The 23,726-nt window shown below is 41.4% G+C and overlaps 1 protein-coding gene across 2 annotated transcripts in view; it reads right to left on the reverse strand.

Moving 5' to 3' along the window:
- MARCHF6 (membrane associated ring-CH-type finger 6) overlaps nt 1-23,726 on the reverse strand; it is a 375,114-nt gene that overhangs the window by 22,493 nt on the left and 328,895 nt on the right. For both annotated transcript variants that reach the window (XM_075826906.1, XM_075826903.1), the window contains exons 23-24: nt 20,068-20,157; nt 5,879-6,011 (exon numbers count right to left, since the gene is read on the reverse strand). In XM_075826906.1, the coding sequence (XP_075683021.1) occupies nt 5,879-6,011; nt 20,068-20,157 (223 nt within the window). The remainder of the gene's footprint in view (nt 1-5,878; nt 6,012-20,067; nt 20,158-23,726) is intronic.

Here is a 23,726-nt window from a genome sequence, read left to right on the forward strand (position 1 = left end):
GTTTTTGATCAGTTTTTATTCTATTTTTAGGTGGCGTGGTGACTAAAAAAACAGCAATTCTACTATTCTTTTTTTTTTTTACAGCGTTCACCGTGCGCTATAAATGACATTCACTTTATTCTGCGGGGCGATACGATTACGTCGATACCATATGTTTATAGTTTTTTTTATGTCTTATGGCGTTTGCACAATAAAATACGTTTTGTAAACAATCATTCACTTTTTGTGTTACCTTAGTCTAAGAGCCAGAACTTTTTTATTTTTCAATCAATAAAGCCGTGCGAGGACTTATTTTTTGCGTAACGAACTGTAGTTTCGATCAGTACCATTTTTCGGTACATGCGACTTTTTGATCTCTTTTTATTCCATTTTTTGGGAGGTGAAGTGACCAAACAATTGTGATTGTGGTACGGTTTATTATTATTTTCTTTTACGGCGTTCACCGTGCGGGATAAATAACTAAATAATTTTGTAGTTCAGGCCGTTACAGACGCGCCGATACCAATTATGTATAGTTTATTTGTTTGTTTATATATTTTTATTAATAATAAATGACTGATAAGGGAAAAAGGGGGATTTTTACTTTTAATACTTTTAAAACTTTTATTTTCTTATTTTTACACATCTTTTTTTAACTTTTTTTTAACTTTATTACTTTGTCCCACTAGGGGACTTGAGGGCAGGAGGCCCTGATCGCAATTCTAATACACTGCACTACATGCGTAGTGCAGTGTATTAGAACTGTCAGCTACTCACTGACAGCAAGCATAGTGGGTCCTGACGTTGTCAGGACCCACTAGGCTTCCATCTATGGCATAGCCGGACGCCATTGTTTGGTGTCCGGTTGCCATAGTCACCATCGCCGGCCGCTATCGCGTAGCAGGCCGGCGATGGCAGCTTAACCCCTAAAAAGCCGCGATCTCTATAGAACGCGGCTTTTAAGGGGTTAATCAGCGGGGACACAGCGATCGGTCCCCGCTGTAGGAGCTGTGACAGCTGCTGAACAAGACAGCAGCTGTCACAGCTCCTGTATGTGTCGGGAGGACGGCCGAAACGGCCCGAGACGTACTATTAGGTCATGGAGCGCGAACGATACAGCTGCCATGACCTAATAGTACGTCCAGGAGCGGGAAGGGGTTAAGGACATGACCTATTTTGGGCCTTCAGACTCATCCACGCATTTCAAGAACTTATAACGCTTACTGTTCTGTCGAGAAGGCTGTATGATTCATTGTTTTTGCGGGACGAGTTGTTAATATTTATTGCCACCATTTTGGGCATAATTTGTGTCAAATTTATTGACTTTTACAAATTACTTTTGCGGAGGAAAATGAAAAAAATAAAATAAAAATAAACAGCAATTCCACCATAGTTTTTTGTGTATTTTTTTTTTTTTTACACCATGCGGTATAAATAATATGTTACCTCTATTTTATGAATCCGTACGATTATGGCGATGACAAATTTTTATCTTTTTTTTATATTTTACTAAATTTTTGTATCACAACCTTCTGAGACTTTTTTTTTTTAATCTTTCTGTTAAACTTTTTTTTCCAGTGTATGCTATATGGTTTAAATAAATGATCTTTTTCTCTATGGGTCGTTACAATTGCGGTGGTACCATAGATATACACTATGGGCAAAAGTATAGGGTCACCTACACATTACATCTATAGAAGCTTTTATGACATCCCATTGTAAATCTATAGGCATTACTATAGAGTAGGTCCCCACCTTGGCAGCTTCCACTTTTCTGGCAAGACTTTCTACAAGATTCTGGAGTGTAGGAATTTTTGCTCATTCATCCAGAAGAGCATTTGTGAGGTCAAATACTGATGTTGGATGAGAGGGCCTGGCTCGCAATCTCCATTCTAGTTCAACCCAGAGGTGTTTGATAGGAATGAGATCAGGGCTCTGTGTGGACCAGTGAAGTTCTTCTACGCCAAACTCACCCAACCATGCCTTTATGGACCTTGCTTTGTGCACTGGGGTACAGTCATGCTGAAACAGAAGAAGGCCTTCCCCAAACTGTTTCCACAAAGTTGGGAGCATACAACTGTCCAAAATGTTTTGGCATGCTGAAGCATTAAGATTTCCCTTAACTGGAACGAAGTGGTCTAGTCCAACCCCTGAAAAACAACCCCGTAGCATTATCCCTCCTCCACCAAACTTTACAGTTGGCACAATGCAGTCAGCCAGGTAACGTTCTCCTGGCATTTGCCAAACCCAGACTTGTCCATTAGACTGCCAGATAAAGAAAGAGGATTTGTCACTTCAAAAAGCACATTTCCACTGTTCCAGAGTCCAGTGGCAGCGTGCTTTATACCACTCCATCTGATGGTTGGAAACGTGTTTAGGGATATAAGGAACACATGCAGCTGAACGGTCATGGACCCTGCACCGTTTTTATGTGGATGTTAATGCCAGATGTGATTTGGAACTCTGAAGGTATTGAGTCAGCAGAACGTTGGCGACTTTTATGTACTATGCGCCACAGCACATGGCCACACTGCTCTGTAACTTTACATGGTTTGCCACTGTACGGCTGAGTTGCTGCAGTTCCTGAACGCTTCCACTGTGCAATAATACTACTTAGTCAATCGTTGAATATCTAGGAGGAAAGAAATTTCCAGAACTGCGTGGTTAAAAAGGTGACATCCTTTTACAGTACCACATTCGAATTTAGTGTGCTCTTTAGAACAAAACATTATTTCCCAAATGTTTATAAAGACCGATTGCATGACTAGGTGCTTAATCTTGTACACCTATAGAACTGAATGCAACACCTGAATTCAAATATTAAGAGGTGTGTCCCAATAATTATGTTCATAAAGTGTATATACACAGTCAAATCACATTATGACCACCAGCTAATATCCAGAGTAACCGCCGTGTGTAGCACGGACAGCAGCTAGACGTGAGGGAGTGACTCAATAAGGTGCTGGTAAGTTGTCTCAGATATCTGGAGCCATTCTGATTGCAGTACATTCCACATTTGCTGGATGGTGCGTGGGGAGGATCCAAGGAGCGAACAAGATGATCAAGGTTGTCCGACAGATGCTCAATTGGGTCTGTCTGGTGAATTAGGGCGCCAGGGAAGTACCTGGAAGTCTTGGGCGTGCTCTTCCAACCACTGTCGGACATTTCTAGCCGTGTGACATGTCACATTGTCTTGCTGGAAGATTCCATCTGCCCCAGAGAAGACAAACAGCATGTATGGGTGGATGGGATCTGCAACGATGGATTCATACCCAAATCGGTTCAGAGTGCCTTCCACATGGATGAGTGGGCCCAGAGAATGACATGAAAAAATTCCCCAGACTATAAACGCTGCTGCCACCAGCTTGTTTTCTTCCAGCAATGGTTGCAGGATTCCCTGATGTTTCTTGCCTGAAACACCAATCCATTCGATGAAGCAGAAAACATGATTCATTGGAGGCCCAATTCCAATACTGCCAAGCAAATTGAAGTCTTTTTTCTGATGCACCTTTGTTAGCATAGGAGAAGTGAACAACCATCTCCTTCAGAGCCCCATACGCAGTAGGGTTCGCTGAACTGTTTGTTGAATTGTTGTTTTAGACACACGTCTTGTAGCCCCCTGGTTGATTTTCTCAGTGAGCTGCTTCACTGTAGCAGGTCATTCGGCCCTTGTGCACCTTCACAGCCGACGTTCACCTCTTACAACAATGGCACGTGGTGCTCCGCAGTTTTCACGTCGGTTATTCCCGATGGTGCCATTTGTCCACTCACTATACGCTTTCACCAGAGCAGAATACGAACAGTTCACAAACTGCGCTGTTTGAGAAATACTGCCACCCTTTGCCCAAATGTCAATAATCATCCCTTTCTGCAACTCTGATAAATTGCCCCATTTATCCATGGCAACAACGAGTGATGTGTACAGACAGCCAGTTTTTAAAATCACCAGTCCTTGATGATATACCCTTTGGAGGTGTACAGAAAACATTCTAATACCCTGATTCCAGAGTTACTTAACGCTCTAAATTCTGGTTATGAGAAAGGCTTCCCCCCTCAATGAATGAATCGGAGATCATCACCATATAGAAAAAGGGAAAAAGCCTCCTCTCTGATGAGTCTTATAGATTGATCGCTCTTCTAAATAACGAAGTTAAACTCCTTGCAAAGGTCTTGGCAAATCGTTTGAGAATAATGGCGCTGATTATACTGTATATCCAGATCAATCAGAGTTTATGAAGGGGAGAGCTATTGCAAGTAACATCAGAAGAGTTTTTAAAATTTGCTATATGCATCGGCACATCCAACGTGGGGAGAATTGTTCTCTGGACACCATGAAGGCATTTGATACAGTTGAAAGGTCGTTTCTTTGGGAAGCCCTGAGAAGGTTTCGGCCTTTGGGATATTTTTATAAAATAATGTAAAATTCTATACTCTTGCAAGAGTGGGTATTAACGGGGTGTTATTGTTCACTTCAATCTAGAAAAAAATTCTCTCACTGTCTAACATCGTAACTAAGTTGCTGGTGATTAAAATTATACCAGATACTTAACTTGGGAGATTTGCGTTTGGACCCTGTGAGGATAGGATATCTCTATATGCCGATGACATGCTCCTGTTCCTTGGAGTCCGCATATATGAAGATTTTGGAATCCATGCGGGAGATATTAATAAGGAGTAAATCTAGCCTGATAACATTTGACCCAACCTCTACCCTTCCTCTGAGCTAGCAGTCAAATTCCGCCACAGATTTTAATTATGTATTACAATTTCAAGATCTTTACATGATTATAAGGCCCTAAATATTACTCTTCTTTTGGCTGAGCTGAGGAAAAAGGTGAAGACATGGAGTCGATTAATGTAATAAAGAGCAGCCAGACCATCATTAGTCAACATGATACTTCTGCCAAAGATACTTCACTATCTCTCGAATAGCCCAATATGGATACCTAAAAAAAGTGTCTTTAAATCTTTGGACTCAATCATAAATTATCTCATTTGGCAGGGGAAGAGGGTTCGACTCAAGTTAGAAATAATGGCTAGGTCAATTGATGAGCGAGGATTTGCAACTTATTTTATGTATTTTATTTCTTCAGAACTACACTACTTAAAAAGATGGGACTATAGGGAGAATGACTGGTATCGATATATAGACAACTACAGCAATGTTGGCTAACTACAGCAAATTAGCATATAGGGAGCCAACAGAACAGTTGGCCACATCTCTGGGACTGGGGGGTCTAAGGGAAAAAACAAAACAACCATGGAATCAGGGAGACCACGCTATTCGGGTCAATTAACCAGTTCAACCGATATGACCTTGTGACAGGTCCTCTTTAAGGAACCTAAGTTATGTGAAAAACTATATTTACTTAAATACATCAATTCAAAATCTACAATAAAAAAAAGGGACATTTTCAGGATTGTTTTTATTCTTTTATATTGATGGGCGATCAATATCAGATCGGTGGTGGCCCGACTCCTGGCAACCCTACGGACCACCTCTTCATAGTTTACCAGTCACAGCGCCATACACATCTGTAGCGGCTGTGTCTGGAAACGCAGTTCCGGTCCCATTCACTTCTGCAGAGAACTGAAAATTCGCTGTGCCTGATAAACTATGATGAGGCTGCGTCGTTCCTCACTGTGGCCGCTTCAGTAAGCTGATCATGGGGGTGTCTCTAGTCGGACCTCCACTGATCTGATATTAATGACCTATCCGTAGGATAAGCAATCAACATAAAAGTAACTGAGAACCACTTAAATTCTGAATAGAACTTTAAAATGAGCTTAAAAAAAGATTTAGGATTAGGATATATATACACAAGATGGAAACCTGTAATATTTCTGAAGATGTTACCACAGTTTAAATACAATATGACAGATGGAGGAAGTTACATACCAATTAACAGTACAATTCCGGCAGAAATAATATATGGTATACACAGTGACAGCATAAGAACAGCGATGACTGGAGCGGCCAGTTTGCGAAGTATGAAATGTAGATCAATATTGCGTATTCCATTGGCATACACCTAATAAGAAAAAACATAAAATTAGAAAACAGGACAAGTACTAGCAGAGACATGAATTGTACAGTTATTATAACATTTGAAAATTCTACAGAAAGTCAGAAAAATTTACTCCTAGCAGTTTTCCTACTTTCTGTTACATGGATCACAATAATGAAAACATGTGTACTAATAGAGACTAGTGCAAAAAAAGTTAGGGTGCTGGCTAAAAAAAACCCAGGTGATGCTCTTATAAACACAAATCTCCTGCCCTTATACCCTTAGGGTGCGCTCAAACGTGGCGTACTTGCATTTTATCTTCGCAGCGTAAAAATAGGCTTCAAAAACGACAACGTATGCCTAGAGGAAAAATATTCTGCACTGCAGACTGATCTCTCTAGTTCTTGAGTTGCAGACATTTTTTTCCCATAGGCATACATTGTAACGTTTTTCACACAATAGGTTTATGCTGCGGCCAAAAAAAAAAAGTGTGAGCGCACTCTTAAAGGCTATGTACACCTTTGGAAGGAAATTGTTATTATTAAAGAGGCTCTGTCGCCAGATTATAAGTGCCTACATATCTCCTACATAATCTGATTGGCGCTGTAATGTAGATAACAACAGTGGTTTTTATTTTGAAAAACTATAATTTTTTAGCAAGTTATGAGCAATTTTAGATTTATGCTAATGAGTTTCTTAATGCCCAACTGGGCGTTTTTTTACTTTAGACCAAGTGAGCGTTAGAAAGAGAAGTGTATGACGCTGACCAATCAGCGTCATACACTTCTCTCCATTCATGTCCATTTGTACTCAGCACAGCGTGATCTCACGAAATCACGCTGTGCTGTCACATACACCCACATTAACTTTACTGAAGTGTCTTAAGAGTGAATAGACATTGCCTCCAGCCAGGACGCGATGTCTATTCACACTCCCAACACTTCGGTAAAGTTTGTGTAGGACTTAATCACAGCAGAGTATGCTGTAAACATAGACGGTGTATTGTTCTCTCTCAGCTGAACTAATCGCTCTGCTGAAAGCAGGTCCTGCGTGTCTCTGATTCACATGATCCACCCAATATCGATCACATCCAAGTTCAGATTCGCCAGAAAATACCATAAATGTCAGGTCTGCCATTGGCAGCCCCGTTCTGTGCACAGATGAGGAGTTTCACACTGATATATGTGACAAACGTCAAAGAGTCTGGAGACGCCATAGTGAACATTATGCTGCCTGCAACATCATCCATCAGGACTGATTAGGCGATGGGCGAGTGATGATCTGAGGAAGCATATCCTTAAAGGGTTGAACAAACTTTCACATGACGTACTCTGACTGGTATTAGGTACCAGGTTGAAATCCTCAGATCCATTGTCAGAGCTTACGCTGGTGCAGTGGGCCCAAGGTTCCTACTGGTGCAGGACAATGCTCGGACTTATGTGGCCCAAGTGTGTGGCAGTTCATGGATGACGAAGGCATTAATGCCATTGACTGGCCCTCACGTTCCCTAGACCTGAAGCCAATTGAAAACCTCTGGGACATTATGAATCAATGCATCAGAGTCTGCGAAGAAGCGCCACAGACTATCCAGGAGCTTAGGGATTACCTGACCCAGCCATCTCATCGGGAGACTGCCCAGACATTGTCTAGCATGCAGAGAGGCAAAGGTGGGGGTCATGCACAATAATAAGTTACATTACGAGTTGCTGTGATGAAATTCATGCAAATTGGATCCACCTATGATTTCAAATTGTTACTTTGATTTTCAGGGTTATTTGGAATCCAGCTCTCAATTGGATGATTATTTTTATTTCTATACAAAGCCAGCTGTATCTAGCGCTATTCACTGAATCCATCAGTTCCGTGCAGGGCCGCCATCAGGGAAGTACTACTGGTACTGCCGCCAGTGGCCCGGCCAAATGGCTGTAAAAAAGGTCCCCGTCCCCCCTCCCTCGTGCCCTGCTGTAAATTCTCCCTCTCCTGGCAGGCTGTCAGGGAGGGAGAACAGTAGTAATAATTTCCTCTCCAATAAATATATTTCTATCTCATATCTACCTATCTCACATCTGTCTGTCTATCTCACATCGGTCTGTCTATCTATCCCCTATATCTATCTCTCTCTCTCTCCTATATCTCTCATCTCTCTCTCTCTCATATCTATCTCTCTCTCTCTCCTATATCCCTATCTCTCATATCTCTCTCTCCCATCTCTCTCTCATATATATCTATCTATCTATCTATCTATCTCTCTATCTCTCTCATATCTCTCTCATATCTATCTCTCATATCTCTCATCTCTCTATCTCTCTCATATCTATCTATCTATCTATCTCTCATATCTAATATCTATCTCTCATATCTAATATCTATCTATCTATCTATCTCTCTCATATCTAATATCTATCTCTCATATCTAATATCTATCTATCTATCTCTCATATCTATCTATCTATCTCTCATATCTAATATCTATCTCTCATATCTAATATCTATCTCTCTCATATCTAATATCTATCTATCTCTCATATCTATCTATCTATCTTCCTATAACTATCTTCCCATATCTATCTATCTATCTCTCATATCTAATATCTATCTATCTATCTATCTATCTCTCATATCTATCTCTCATATCTAATATCTATCTATCTATCTTCCTATAACTATCTTCCCATATCTATCTTCCCATATCTATCTCTCATATCTAATATCTATCTATCTCTCATATCTAATATCTATCTATCTCTCATATCTAATATCTATCTCTCATATCTAATATCTATCGATCTCTCATATCTAATATCTATCTCTCTCATATCTATCTATCTATCTATCTTCCTATAACTATCTTCCCATATCTATCTATCTTCCCATATCTATCTATCTCTCATATCTAATATCTATCTATCTCTCATATCTAATATCTATCTATCTCTCATATCTAATATCTATCTATCTCTCATATCTAATATCTATCTATCTCTCATATCTAATATCTATCTATCTATCTATCTATCTATCTATCTTCCCATATCTATTTTCCCATATCTATCTATCTTCCCATATCTATCTATCTCTCATATCTAATATCTATCTCTCATAACTAATATCTATCGGTCTCTCATATCTAATATCTATCTCTCATATCTAATATCTATCTATCTTCCTATAACTATCTTCCCATATCTATCTTCCCATATCTATCTATCTCTCATATCTAATATCTATCCATCTCTCATATCTAATATCTATCTATCTCTCATATCTCATATCTAATATCTATCTCTCATATCTAATATCTATCTATCTCTCATATCTAATATCTATCTCTCATATCTAATATCTATCTATCTCTCATATCTAACATCTATCTATCTATCTTCCTATAACTATCTTCCCATATCTATTTTCCCATATCTATCTATCTTCCCATATCTATCTATCTCTCATATCGAATATCTATCTCTCTCATATCTAATATCTATCTATCTCTCATATCTATCTATCTATCTTCCTATAACTATCTTCCCATATCTATCTATCTATCTCTCATATCTAATATCTATCTATCTATCTATCTATCTCTCATATCTATCTCTCATATCTAATATCTATCTATCTATCTTCCTATAACTATCTTCCCATATCTATCTTCCCATATCTATCTCTCATATCTAATATCTATCTATCTCTCATATCTAATATCTATCTATCTCTCATATCTAATATCTATCTATCTATCTATCTTCCCATATCTATTTTCCCATATCTATCTATCTTCCCATATCTATCTATCCCTCATATCTAATATCTATCTCTCATAACTAATATCTATCGGTCTCTCATATCTAATATCTATCTCTCATATCTAATATCTATCTATCTATCTCTCATATCTCATATCTAATATCTATCTCTCATATCTAATATCTATCTATCTCTCATATCTAATATCTATCTCTCATATCTAATATCTATCTATCTCTCATATCTAACATCTATCTATCTATCTTCCTATAACTATCTTCCCATATCTATTTTCCCATATCTATCTATCTTCCCATATCTATCTATCTCTGATATCGAATATCTATCTATCTCTCATATCTAATATCTATCTATCTCTCATATCGAATATCTATCTATCTCTCATATCGAATATCTATCTATCTATCTTCCTATAACTATCTTCCCATATCTATTTTCCCATATCTATCTATCTATCTATCTATCTATCATATCTATCATATCTAATATCTATCTATCTCTCATATCTAATATCTAATATCTATCTTCCTATAACTATCTTCCCAGATCTATTTTCCCATATCTATCTATCTTCCCATAACTATCTATCTTCCCATATCTATCTATCTTGATATATAGTATAGTTTTAGGCTGTAGCTACACGGCGACTTTGGCCACGACACAGGTCGCACGGCCAAAGCTTACTATGTTCCGTAGCCTACATGGCAAGTAATAACAGTGAATGTGGCCGCAGTTGTTTTACTTGCGATGTAGGCTACTGGACAAAGCGATTTTTGGCCATGGGACCTGTGTCATGGCCAAAGTCGTAATGTAGTCCCAGGCAAGAACTCTACTAAATCATATATATATTTGACAAGGACGTGGTGTCTGAGGCACCGTTCGCTCCGCCCACAGCCCGACCTGCAAGAAGCCTGTGAGGAAGGAGAGGTGAGTGCTCAGTCTGTCTGTTGTTTTCTCCTCTATTTGTCTGTGTGTCTATGTTTGTGTGTGTATATGTTCCAGTATGTGTGTCTTTGTGTGTGTGTGTGTGTGTGTGTGTGTGTGTGTGTGTGTGTGTGTCTAAGTGCCTATACATGTATCTGTACAGTGGCTTAGCTATAGGGGTCGCAATGGTCACAATTGCGCCTGGGCCCCCAAGCCTGGGAGGCCCACAGGGTCCCCGTTGCCACAGAGCGCTGACCGCGCTTTCAACTGTACTTCGAATACAGCTCAGTGCAATGCTGGAGCCTTGCTCCAGCATTCACTGTGCCGCGAGCGGCTCGGCACAGGCAGGCGCGATGTATTGACATCATCGTGCCTGTCTGCACTGGGTCACTCACAGCACAGACCGGAGATGGATATTCCACCCATGGTGGGAACGGGGATAGGTAAGTAATTATGTTATTCTTTTTCTATTAGGTACGTACATATGGGGACATATGATTGGGACAGCTATGGGGGCATTATACTGTATGGGACAGTGTATGGGGCAGCTATGGGGGGCATTATACTGTATGGGGCAGCTATGGGGGCATTATACTGTATGGGGCATTATACTGTATGGGGCATTATACTGTATGGGGCATTATACTGTATGGCGCAGATATGGGGGGCAATATACTGTATGGGACAGTGTATGGTGCAGCTATGGAGGGCATTATATTATATGGAGTGCATTATACTGTATGGGGCAGCTATGGGTGGCAATATACTTTGGGGGCATTACACTGTGTGGGGGGCATCTATGGGGGCATTATACTGTGTGTGGGCAGCTATGGGGGGGCATTATACTGTGTGGGGTCAGCTATGGGGGCATTATACTGTGTGGGGTCAGCTATGGGGGGCATTATACTGTGTGGGGTCAGTTATGGGGGGCATTATAATGTGGGGGCATTATACTGTGTGGGCATTCATGGGGTCTGGTGCTGTTGGGAAGAGATAGAAGGGCCCAAGCTGAATTCTTGCACCAGGGCCCATGAGCGCTTAGCTATGCCCCTGTATCTGTATATATTTCTGTGTGTGCATCTACTACATTATCTGTACTCAGAGTTATCTGGGCGATTTTGCAAAAAAATAAAATCTAGATTTTTCTCAACCCTATGGACGATTTTTGATTTGATTCACAATTTTCTTATTTTTAGGAGTAATTAAGGAATTACTGAGCATGCAATTCCCTTATCTCCAAAAAAATACCAAGACACAATTATTTTACATAAGAGAATTGCAGGCATAGTTATATCCAATAATATATATGATCAGGATTGTCTCTTAGCTGCTACGTGTGATCACGCTCACTCATAAAAGGGACAATTCTGATAATCATCATATATATTTTGGCTCAGAGAATAAAAAGAGCAACTATGAGTGCAGAGGAACGCCAGGAACAATGAGAAACCAATTCCCAAAACAAGGCGTTAAGAAGGCAAAACCCTGAAGTAAGAACAGCCTGTAATGAACAAAGTCGTTCTCAAAGAGCACAATTATAAATACTTATCATTCCTTTTGCTAGCAAACCCGTGTAACGGGTTTTGTATACTAGTATCAATATATATGAGACTGATGGATGGATGGATAGATAGGTGATTATAATATCTTTATATACTAGTCCTTCTCAATGAATCAAAAAGTTTATTTATTTCAGTAATTCAATTCAAAAAGTGAAACTCACATATTCTATAGATTCATTACACACAGAGTGATCTATTTCCAGCATTTTTTTCTTTTAATGTTGATGATTATGGCTAACAATTAATGAAACCCAAAAATTGAGTGTCTTAGAAAACCAGATTTAAATGAGTCTAATTTCAAAAATTATTTTTAATAAACGGAATGTTGGCCTACTGAAAAGTATGTACAGTATATGCACTCAATACTTGGTCGGGGCTCCTTCTGCATGAATTACTGCATCAATGCGGCGTATCATGGAGGCGATCAGCCTGAGGCACTGCTGAGGTGTTATGGAAGCCCAGGTTGTTTTGATTTCGGCCTTTAGCTCACCTCGTCTGGTCCGATACCGACGTAGAGCTATTGCAGCACACATTGCAAAAAAGTGTTATGCTATTTATAATAGAAAGGTGCCAGAAAACAGTGCATTACAACTTGCTATATTTGTTGCTGCATAGCCACAGACGAATCAGAGTGCCCATGCTGACCCGTGCCCACTGCTTAAAGCTTCTACAATGGGCATGAAACCATCAGAACTGGACCATGGAAAAAAAATCCCCCAAAAAAAAATAATCAAAAAATAAATAAATCGAAGAACATGTCCTGGTCTAATTAATGTTTTCTTTTACATCATGTGGACGAAGGACAGCGTCGCTTACCTGTGGAAGAGATGCGTCCAGGGTGCACTAGGGGAGGAGGGCAAGCCAGCGGATTATTACAAAATTACTTTTGCTGCATGCAGCCTGGCCTTGTGATGTTGGGGGCGAAATGGGTGTCAGTACTTTGTGTGGTACACTTAGAAGGTGCTTGCCAACCCACCTGAACAAATAGTATGGGTGTAACTAATAGGCTGCTAGCCAGCAGAGTGCACTACATGTAACTGTGTGACTGGAACACTTATAGAAGTCTTATCTTAAACGGTGGGTGGGTGACTTGTAGTTCATCTGTATTTTGAACCTGTGCGATATCAGGTTTAACCAACCCTGTGTACGAATTCCACCTGAAAATCTTACGTATGATGGAGGCGGGCTGTGACAGAAAAATGGCACAAAAAGGTGTGTGGTGAAATTTAAAGGGCTAGAAGTCTGAATTAAAACAGTGTCTCTGATAGGTGAGAAAGACACAGATATGGTTTCTGCTGCTTAAAAGTTCAACAACGAAGGAACTGCTCAAACAAATTGTGCAATGAAGGCAGAGCTTCCGAAAAAACCGCTAAACAGAAGGGTACCCAAAGGTTCCTGGTAATGCCTGCAGCCAATCGAGAGGCTATAAGTTGAGTTGTCCCTGGAAAAAAAACAGCTTCTGTATAAAGTGGATGCTCTACAACACAAGGCGCCTTGATGTCGGAAGAGATCTTGAAAAACATATTTTGGGACTGTGCTGCACAAACTTGGAAAGGAGTTTGTGCTTGGTAGAGACTTCCTTCGTTTTTGGCAGTTGTGGGAAGAGAGAAAATATCCCAGGTAACCATGTTGTTTATTCGTGAGAGATGCCGGAGTACTGCTAATGTCTCAAAAAGGGGACATGCACCTGTAGTGACTGTCTGATCTTAAAAGTGTGTTTCATGATATTGTACCTGATAAAAATGACAGCATTTATTTGAAGAACACTAAAGAACTGATTTTATAAATGATGGGTATAAAACAGGGCCAGTTTAGGTGAATACAGAATGTGAGTTGACTGAGTGAAACAGCAACTAGAGTAGAACGGGTGACTGCAAAATTGTCTGAGTGCTCATGTATGCCCCCAGAGTTTTTGGTTGGTAACAGCGGGAATGCATTGTTCAACGAAAATGCTGCTGCTAATGGTAATCCATAAAATAATATTCCGTACTAGTTTAGTGTGAAGTTAGTGCAATTGCAACTGCCGACAGATGTTTTGCGCACCTAAGGGTGACAATGATCAAATGGGCATTACTGTAGGGTGGATAAATTTGACAAATGTGCAAATGTGAGGAGATGCTGAGAAAATATTTCCACACTAAACTGCTATAAAGAGCTAGGGAGGTGTGTGTGTGTGTGTGTGTGTGTGTGTGTGTGTGTGTGTGTGTGTGTGTGTTGGTCCTTGGACACTGGTGAAGTGTCCAAGGCATCTGAAAAACATTCCCTATGGGTTGGGGTTGTCAATGGTAACATGTATTACAACAATACCATGCATTAATGTTAGTTATAAAAGTATGCATAATGCAATAGGGGTTACTGCCACTTAGACGGTTTCATGTAGAACCGGAGACTCGGGTAGCACTCACTCATTCCAAGGCAACGAGGGAAGCCATAGAATTGGATCTAAAGGCTTGTTGAGTGAATACAGATATTGTATATGCCCCAGCCATTGAAGTGGCATGTGATATAAAACAGGTATCTAATGGCAGCAAGCTGTGCTATACCACTAAGCAGGATGAGGGCCCTGACACTGCTGTGGAGATGGTGACACCTGGTCTGATAAAAGTAAACCAAAAATGCCTGAACAGTGTCATTGGAAATTGTCCCTGGTTGGCCAGTCTGAGCAACTTCATCCTGAGACACATGCAACTTTGTTAGACTCACAGATATAAGGGAGTAAAGCTGCTGAAAGTGGTTTTGCAAAGTTTTATAGAGTGTGGTTATATGCAATGATGCTCAGGTTTTAAAATGCAGTGTGAGTCATGCAAAAATTGCGCTAATCCATGTGACCTTTGTCAGCACATAAAAAAAACTTTTGTTCGCACAGGAGACACAAATGAAATGTGATCAATATTTTTACAACAATACTGAAGAGAGAATGGATTATGAACCTTCCATAGAGAACGGCCAAAAACCTCATGTTGAGGAGATGGTCATAGAAGTTAGGGAAGCGCCCCATTGTCCTAATTGGCACAATAGCCTGTAGTTTGCAATGTGTGCTTAGGGTGAGATTGAGTGGATGATACTGCTCCAGGGCTGGGTATAGGACTTAAAAAAGAGAGTCCCAACACACTACTTGGCGAGCTAAAACAGATGACATGGAGAACCGTTTTAGAAGGTGTAATGTCTGTTTTGTTGGTCTACCGGAGCAAGTTGAGAGGCCGGGTCCTGCTGCCTTTTTGGAAAATTGGCTTAAATCAACCTTTGGGCAAACAGCCTTTTCTCCTGTGTTCTGCGTGGAACGTGCACACAGCATCCCAACAAGAACTCCGCCACCAGGAGCACCTCCTCGTACATTTATAGCCAATTTTCTCAACTTCAAGGAAAGAAACAAGCTGCTAGAACTGGTGAGGAAACAAGGTCTTCTGAAACATGATAACCAAGATGTATGAGCTTTCCCTGATTATTCTCTGAAGGTACAGAAACAAAAGCACGTTTTAATGAGGCCAAGAAATCTCTGCAGGAGAAGCAAATCCCTTACTCTATGGTCTACCCTTCAAAACTCAGGCTAGTGAACAATGGCTCAACCATAATTTTGGAAAAACAGGAAGATGTTTTTGCATGGTTAGAACGTCATGGGTTATAGTCCCTCTGTTCCTGACAACCTACGTCTCCTGGTACAAAAGTGCATTATGTCTACAGGACTCGTTCCGCATGGCGTGAATTCTCCTTGGAGGTTACATATGGAAGTATCACCATGTTGTGTGAAACGAATACAGATGATTATCTCCTATTCTACGTTGTACTGTGAAGATGGACTGGGCCCAGTGGCGTAACTACCGCTGTAGCAGCCATAGTGGCTGTTACGGGCCCCCCCCCATGCCCGGAGGCACCGCTAGCAGCCACTATGGCTGCTACAGCGGCACCACAATGAATAGTTACATAGTTAGTACGGTTGAAAAAAGACACGTCCATCAAGTTCAACCAAGGGACAGGAAAAGGGAAGGTAAAAATGTCTACACATTGGAGCTAATATTTTTTTGTTCTAGGAAATTATCTAAGCCTTTTTTAAAGCCATCTACTGTCCCTGCTGTGACCGGCTCCTGCGGTAGACTATTCCATAGAGTCACAGTTCTTACAGTAAAGAAGGCTTGTCACCTCTGCAGGTTGAACCTTTTTTTCTCCAGACGGAGGGAGTGCCCCCTTGTTTTTTGAGTGGGTTTTACATGGAATAGGATTTCACCATATTTTTTGTATGTGCCATTAATATATTTATATAAATTAATCATATCCCCCCTTAGTCGTCTTTTTTTCAAGGCTAAATAGGTTTAATTATTTTAATCTTTCCTCATAACTTAGATTCTCCATGCCCCTTATTAGCTTCGTTGCTCTTCTTTGTATTTTTTCCCACTATGAACTGGAGCCCAGAACTGAACTGCATATTCTAGATGAGGCCTCACTAATGCTTTGTAAAGTGGTAATATTACATCCCTGTCCCGCGAGTCCATGCCTCTTTTAATACACAACAATATCTTGCTGGCCTTTGAAGCAGCTGATTGACATTGCATGCTGTTATTTAGTTTATGATCTACAAGTACACCCAGATCCTTCTCAACAAGTGACTCCCCCAGTATAGCTCCCCCTAGGACATGTGATACATGCAGGTTGTTGGTACCCAGATGCATAACTTTACATTTATCTACATTAAACTTCATTTGCCAACTGGATGCCCAAACACTTAGTTTGTTTAAATCTACTTGCAATTCACGAACATTTTTTATAGACTGAACTAGATTACATAGCTTGGTGTCATCTGCAAAAATAGAAATAGTGCTATTAATTCCATCCTTTATATCATTAATAAATAACTTGAAAAATAGTGGTCCCAGCACTGAAGCCTGGGGTACACCACTTATAACCGGGGACCACTCAGAGTAGGAATCATTGACCATAACTCTCTGGATACGGTCCTTGACCCAATTCTCAATCCAATTACAAATTATACTATCTAAACCTATAGTCCTTAATTTACCCATTAGACGTCTATGAGGGACAGTGTTGAGTCCAAAAACACTATCCACAGCGGCCCCTCTGTCTAGGCTTCTCCTCACCTCTTCATAAAAACAAATCAGGTTAGTTTGACAACTTCTGTCCTTATTAAACCTGTGCTGGCTGTCACTTATAATACTATTTGTCACATAATTCTGTATATAGTCCCTTAATAGCCCTTCAAACATTTTCCCCACAATGGATGTTAAGCTTACTGGTCTATAATTACCCGGGGAAGACCTAGAGCCCTTTTTGAAAATAGGCACCATATTTGCCTGCGCCTATCCCTTGGCACTTTACCAGTCACTAGAGAATCTCTAAATATTATGAAGAGGGGGGCATACATAACTGAACTAAGCTCTTTAAGAACTCTAGGGTGTAACCCATCTGGTCCCGGGGCCGTGTGTACATTTATTTTATTTTATTTAGCTTGCACCATATCTACATTCATCCAATTCAGTAGATCAACTGATATATTAACAGAACGGCACCAGCTACATGAGCTGCTCTTTCTTCTGTTGTATATACAGAGCTGAAGAACCAATTTAGTAACTCTGCCTTCTCTTGATCCCCTGTGACCAACTTTAATTTTAGTCGTTTATATTTGTTACCTATAGGAATAAATTTTGCACTATAATTACCCAAAGTAGATTTTAAAATCTCCCATTTATCATTTGTACCATTATTTGACATTAGTTCTTCCCAGTCTATATCCTGAATTGCAGTGCTCATCCTGGGGAAATTGGCCTTCTTAAAATTAAGTGTTTTTGCCCTCCCAGCCGGTGTTTGTGTTTTACAGTATATGTAAAATATAACTATATTATGATCACTGTTACCGAGGTTTTCACGAACATTGACGTTCCCAACAAGCTCTGCATTATTAGAAATGACCTTATCCAGCAGAGCTTCATCTCTAGTCGGGTCTTCCACAAACTGGCCCATAAAATTTTCCTGCAACAGGTTGAGGAAATGTCTCCCTTTTGCAGTTGAAGCCGGACCATGACACCAATTAATATCCCGGTAATTAAAATCTCCCATTATCACTACAGTACCCCCCTGTGCTGCCCGCTCCATCTGTTTATATAGCTGACATTCCATCTCCTCAGTTATATTGGGGGGGGGGGGGGGGGGGACGACGGACTATGAATTACACCAAAAGTAATTTTTTCAGTGTTTACCTCCTTTTGTAATTCCACCTACAAGGTTTCAACCTCCTCACAATCTTCACCCTCTAATGTCTCATTCACCTTCATATCACTTCTCACATACAGACATACACCACCACCTTTCCTATTCGCCCTGTCTTTCCGAAACAGTAAAAAACCCTGTAGATTTACAGCCCAGTCATGTGAAGAGTCCAGCCATGTTTCAGCAACACCAACTATATCAATATTTTCTTCCAGTACCAAGGCCTCCAGCTCCCCTATTTTGCTTGCTAGACTTCTGGCATTTGTGAACATACACTTTAACTTGCCTTTAAATGTTTCACTTTTAGTATCAGAAATGTGATTATTTGACATTATTTGGGCATTTTTATTTTCACTGCTGTTTTATAACGAAAGGATCTCCTTATCTTGTTGCCTAGTCCTCTCCCCATAGTCTGTTTCTCCCCCCACCAATATAGTCTGACCCCTCTCTAACCTAACTACCCCTTTATTTTCTACATTGGCCTCCCTCCTCAGCCCTAGTTTAAATACTCCGCCACCCCAGCTAGAATTCTCTCCCCCAGCACAGCGGACCCCCTTCTATTTAGGTGCAAATCATCTGCAGAATACAGTTTGTACCCCAATGAAAAGTCAGCTCAATGCTCTAGGAACCCAAAGCCTTCTCCTCTACACCAAGACTTAAGCCATGCATTTAACTCCCTGAGCTCCCGCTGTCTTTCCTGTTATGCGCATGGCACAGACCGTATTCCAGAGAATACAACCTTGGAGGTCCTTCCCTTCAGCTTGTAGCCTAGTTCTTTAAAATTATTCTTAAGGCTCCTCCACCTACCATTTATTTTGTCGTTGGTACCCACATGGACCACGACAGCTGGATCATCACCAGCCCCTCCGAGCAATTTGTCCACCCGTTCCACCACATGCCGAACCCTGGCACCAGGGAGACAGCAAACCATTCGGTTGAGGCGGTCATGGCGACAAATTATTCTATCCGTCTTCCTGATTATAGAATCCCCTACAACTATGGATTGTCTTGCCTTACCTGCATTACCATCCCGCTGACTACTAGCTGGGCTGTTCTCCCGGCTCTTAGGGAGATCAGTATCCATTAGGGCTGCCGTTTCCGAGACCGACACCCTCGCATCATCACCCAACTTGGCAATTTTGCTTGGAATGTCAGAAACAGGGTTGGCCTTCCTTTTCTTGGACCCCTTTCTACTGCCCCTAACTACATTAACCCAGCTACTTACCTGATCCTGCTCACCCATGTCTTCACCCTCCAGTTCTACCCCACTAACTGCATGCTCCGTAAGCAGTAAGCTCAGCTCAAGATTGTCCATCTTCCTCAGTGTTGCATTCTGCTCCTCCAGATCTCTAATGCGAGCTTCCAGGTGACCAACATGCTCACATCTGCCACAGAGGTATTCACCCTGGAACTCCAGTCGTGCATACATATGGCAAACTGTGCACTGAAGAAAACCTCCAATCTTGCTATCCATTATCCCAGTTACAACAAAACAGTGAACAATTGTCAAAGTAGAAGAAAAGAAGAGTACTTACTGGGGCTTTAACTCCTCTTTTTAACTCTGGTTTTATAACTCCACTTATATCACAAGTTCACAAGTATTTTCTTACCTGTTCTATTACAGCCTTCAACCACCATTGAGGACCCATTAAAGTTATAGCAGCAATGATCTTGGCATGCAAAACACCGAGGGCCCAGTCCTGAAAAATAAAATCACATGTAAGACTCCTTTTTCCAACAAGTGCATTTTAACAAAAATATAATTACTGAATAATACTAAACATAACAAATGTTATATTTGTACAGGGCCGCCATCAGGAATTTCAGGGCCCCCTACAACTAAATTTTCTGGGCCCCCCTACCGTGGCACCGCCTGTTAACGGTACTCCGTCCAGCACTATATCATGCTACCCAGGACCGCCATCAGGGGGGGTATTATGGGTACTGATTTGAGAGGCCCGGCCAAACCTAATTGAAAGGGGGGCCCGGCAACTGCCGCGACTTGCCTTTGGTAGAAAAAAAACAGGCCCCTGCAATGGGGCCCGTTTTTTTCACCAAAAGAATGTCGTGAGCTGCGGGACCCCCTTTCAATTAGGTTTGGCCGGGCCTCTCACATCAGTACCCATAATACCCCCCCTGATGGCGGCCCTGGGTAGCATGGGGGTCGTCATGGGGGCCGTCAAACACTGCCGCCCGTGCGACCGATCGCGCTCACCCGCAAACTGCCGCGCATGCGCACCCGCGACCGCATGGAACCGCGCACCGAATTTTGAGGCAGATTTTGACCTGCCCACACTATCTTGCCGCGTTTTTTGCCCGCGGCGATTGAGGACAGCAGACAAAAAACGCAGGGAAAATTGCATTTTCTGCCTCCCATTGATTTCGATGGGAGGTCAGAGGCGGAACCGCGGCAAGAAAGGACGTGCTGCTTTTTCTTTTTTCCGCGACTGGCTCCCATTGATTTCAGATTAAATCAATGGGAGGCGGTTTTGGAAGTTGTTTGGTGCTGATTCTGACGCAGTGTCCGAGTCAATATCAAGGCCCAAAAACTCTGTGAACTGGGCCTTATTGTTAGGGCTTATTCAGACGAACGTGTAATACATCCGTGCAACGCGCGTGATTTTCACGCGCCTCGCACGGACTTATGTTACTCTATGGGGTCGTTCAGACTGTCAGTGATTTTCATGCAGCGTGTGTCCGTGTGTCCGCTGCGTAAAACTCACGACATGTCCGGTATTTGTGCATTGTTCGCGCATCACGCACCCATTGAAGTCAATGGGTGCGTGAAAATCACGCCCAGCACTTCCGCAGCAGTATACACTATGAATGAAAACAGAAAAGCACCACGTGCTACAAACATACAAACAGAGTGTCATAATGATGGCGGCTGCGCGAAAATCACGCAGCCACGCACCATACGCTGCTGACACACGGAGCTGTTATGGACCTTTTGCATGCGCAAAACGCCACGTTTTTGCGCACACAAAAAGCACACGCTCGTGTAAATCCGGCCTTAGGGTAGGAACACACTAGGCAGGAACACTGCGGATTTTATGCAACACATTTTATTGTGGAAAATCCGCAGCGTATTACAGTCGTAGCAGAGTGGATGAGATGTGAACAAATCTCATCCACACACCGCAAAAAAAATGGACCTGCAGTGTGGCTTTTGGCTTTTTAAGCCGCAGCATGTCAATGTATTCTGTGGAATCGCCGCTCCTCTGTTGCGGAAATGCTGCGGTTCTGCCGCAAAAAGCACACGAGAAAAAAAAAAAAAAGGCACTTTTTTAAATTTATAAAAAAGTTTAGACTTGCCCCGGCCGTAGTCCTGGTGACGCAATCCTCTATTCTTAGCACAGCCCGGCCTCCTGTCATGACGTTTCATCCCATGTGACTGCTGCAGCGGTCACATGGTCTACAGCGTCATCCCAGGAGGCGGGGATACGTTCAGAAGAGAGAGATGCGTCACCTAAACTACGGCCGGGGCAAGTCTAAACTTTTTTTTCCCTGCAGGATTCCCGCAGCGGACATGCCTCACCAAACCTGCGCCACTATTTGGTGCGGTTTTGCTGGCGGAATTCCCTGCGGCTACCGGGGGCGGATAAGCTGTGGAGTTTTACTCAGCATATCCACCTAGTGTGTCCCTTATGATGTCGCTCCTGCCGCTCTCTAAATAGGCAGTTGGTCCAGTAGAATTTGGAATTATTTTTTTTGTGAACCAGCTTAAAAAAACACAAAACTTTTGTGTTGGGGCCTGTTCACATCACCGTTCGCTTCCGTTCCGGGGTTCCGTGTGAGGTTTCCGTCGGGTGAACCCCGCAACGGAAAGTGAAAGTGACAGCTTCCGTTTCCGTCACCATTAGCGCAGTCGACTACGTCCGAAAACCTGCCGGAATGGTGACGAACGGAAACCATTAGCGATGTTTCCGTCACCATTGAGATCAATGGTGACTGAAACGGAAGCTGTGCTGTCACTTTCACTTTCCGTTTGCTGAAAAGAAGCTGGTTAGAAGATCCTCGAAGAATAAGAACACACTAGTCTGTAGAACCTAACATTAAGATGCCTCAGCCAAGTGTTAGTGGAGTGGTATATCACTGTATATAATATAGACCCCCTGAGCCTGCCTGCTGTATACTTATATATATGTTGTATGTATACCTCCCTGGCTTTAAACCTTCTGTATTCTAGTAGTATACAGCAGGCTCAGGGTGTATATTATATACAGTAGTATACAGCAGGCTCAGAAGATCAATATTAATTTGATTGAGTAGCACACAATTAGGGGTGTGTCATGCAAAAAAGGGGTGCGGTCTAAATTGTTCAATAATCATAATCGAGATTACATGTTCAATTAATCGTGATTTTGATTTAGGTCATAATTGCCCAGCCCTACAAGTTCATAGTCTGCCACGCCAAGTGTCTGCCACACCAAGTGTCTGTCAAATCTTCTATCCAGGTACTCTTGTCCGTAAGGCGATCATTGACTTTTTGACATTTGAAATTATGGCTCTCAGAATATGGCGACTAAACACACATTTTATTATTAACAATTAGTTTCTTCCATGTAAATCTAGTAAAAAAACTCTATAAATTTGGTATTGCCGTAATCGTATTGACCCAAAGAATAATGTTAACATGCCGTTTTATAACACGTGGTGAACGCCGTAAAAACAAAAGCCCCCAAAAATTAAGGAATCGCTGTTTTTTTTCCAATTCCACCCCAAAAAATATTTTTTTTTCCCGTTTACCAATACATTGTATGGCACAATAAATGGTGCAGTGAAAACTACAACTAGCCCCGCAAAAAACAAGCCCTCATACTGCTTTAACGGAAAAATATAAATGTTATGGTTTTTGGATTGTGGGAGGAAAAAGCTTAAATGAAAATTCGAAAAATGGCTACAGAGGGAAAGGGTTAGCTAACGTGTACTAAAAACTGCTTAATGGTGCCTGGTCCTGAGCTATCTGCCAACTATATTTTTGGGAGGATTTTTTAAATTTTAATGTGGTCGTTAGGAGGTTAAATGGCTCCCTTAGGACAAAAAATAATAATTTTCAGTATATAGTATAAGAACAAGAAAATATATGTGGTGTAAATGGAATAGAAACTTTTTTTATTAACAAATTTTATTAAATTTAACAGAACATTTTAAAGTTAAAGATGAGAGACCTTTATGACATATCCTCTGGGACCGGCACCTATCTCTAGAATGGGGCCCCCTAAACTCCGTTCTACTGCTCTGTGTTGTGGCTGAAGGGTGTGATTTC

Source organism: Rhinoderma darwinii, chromosome 5, assembly GCF_050947455.1.
Source record: "Rhinoderma darwinii isolate aRhiDar2 chromosome 5, aRhiDar2.hap1, whole genome shotgun sequence".
In the NCBI taxonomy this organism is placed as follows: Eukaryota; Metazoa; Chordata; class Amphibia; order Anura; family Rhinodermatidae; genus Rhinoderma; species Rhinoderma darwinii.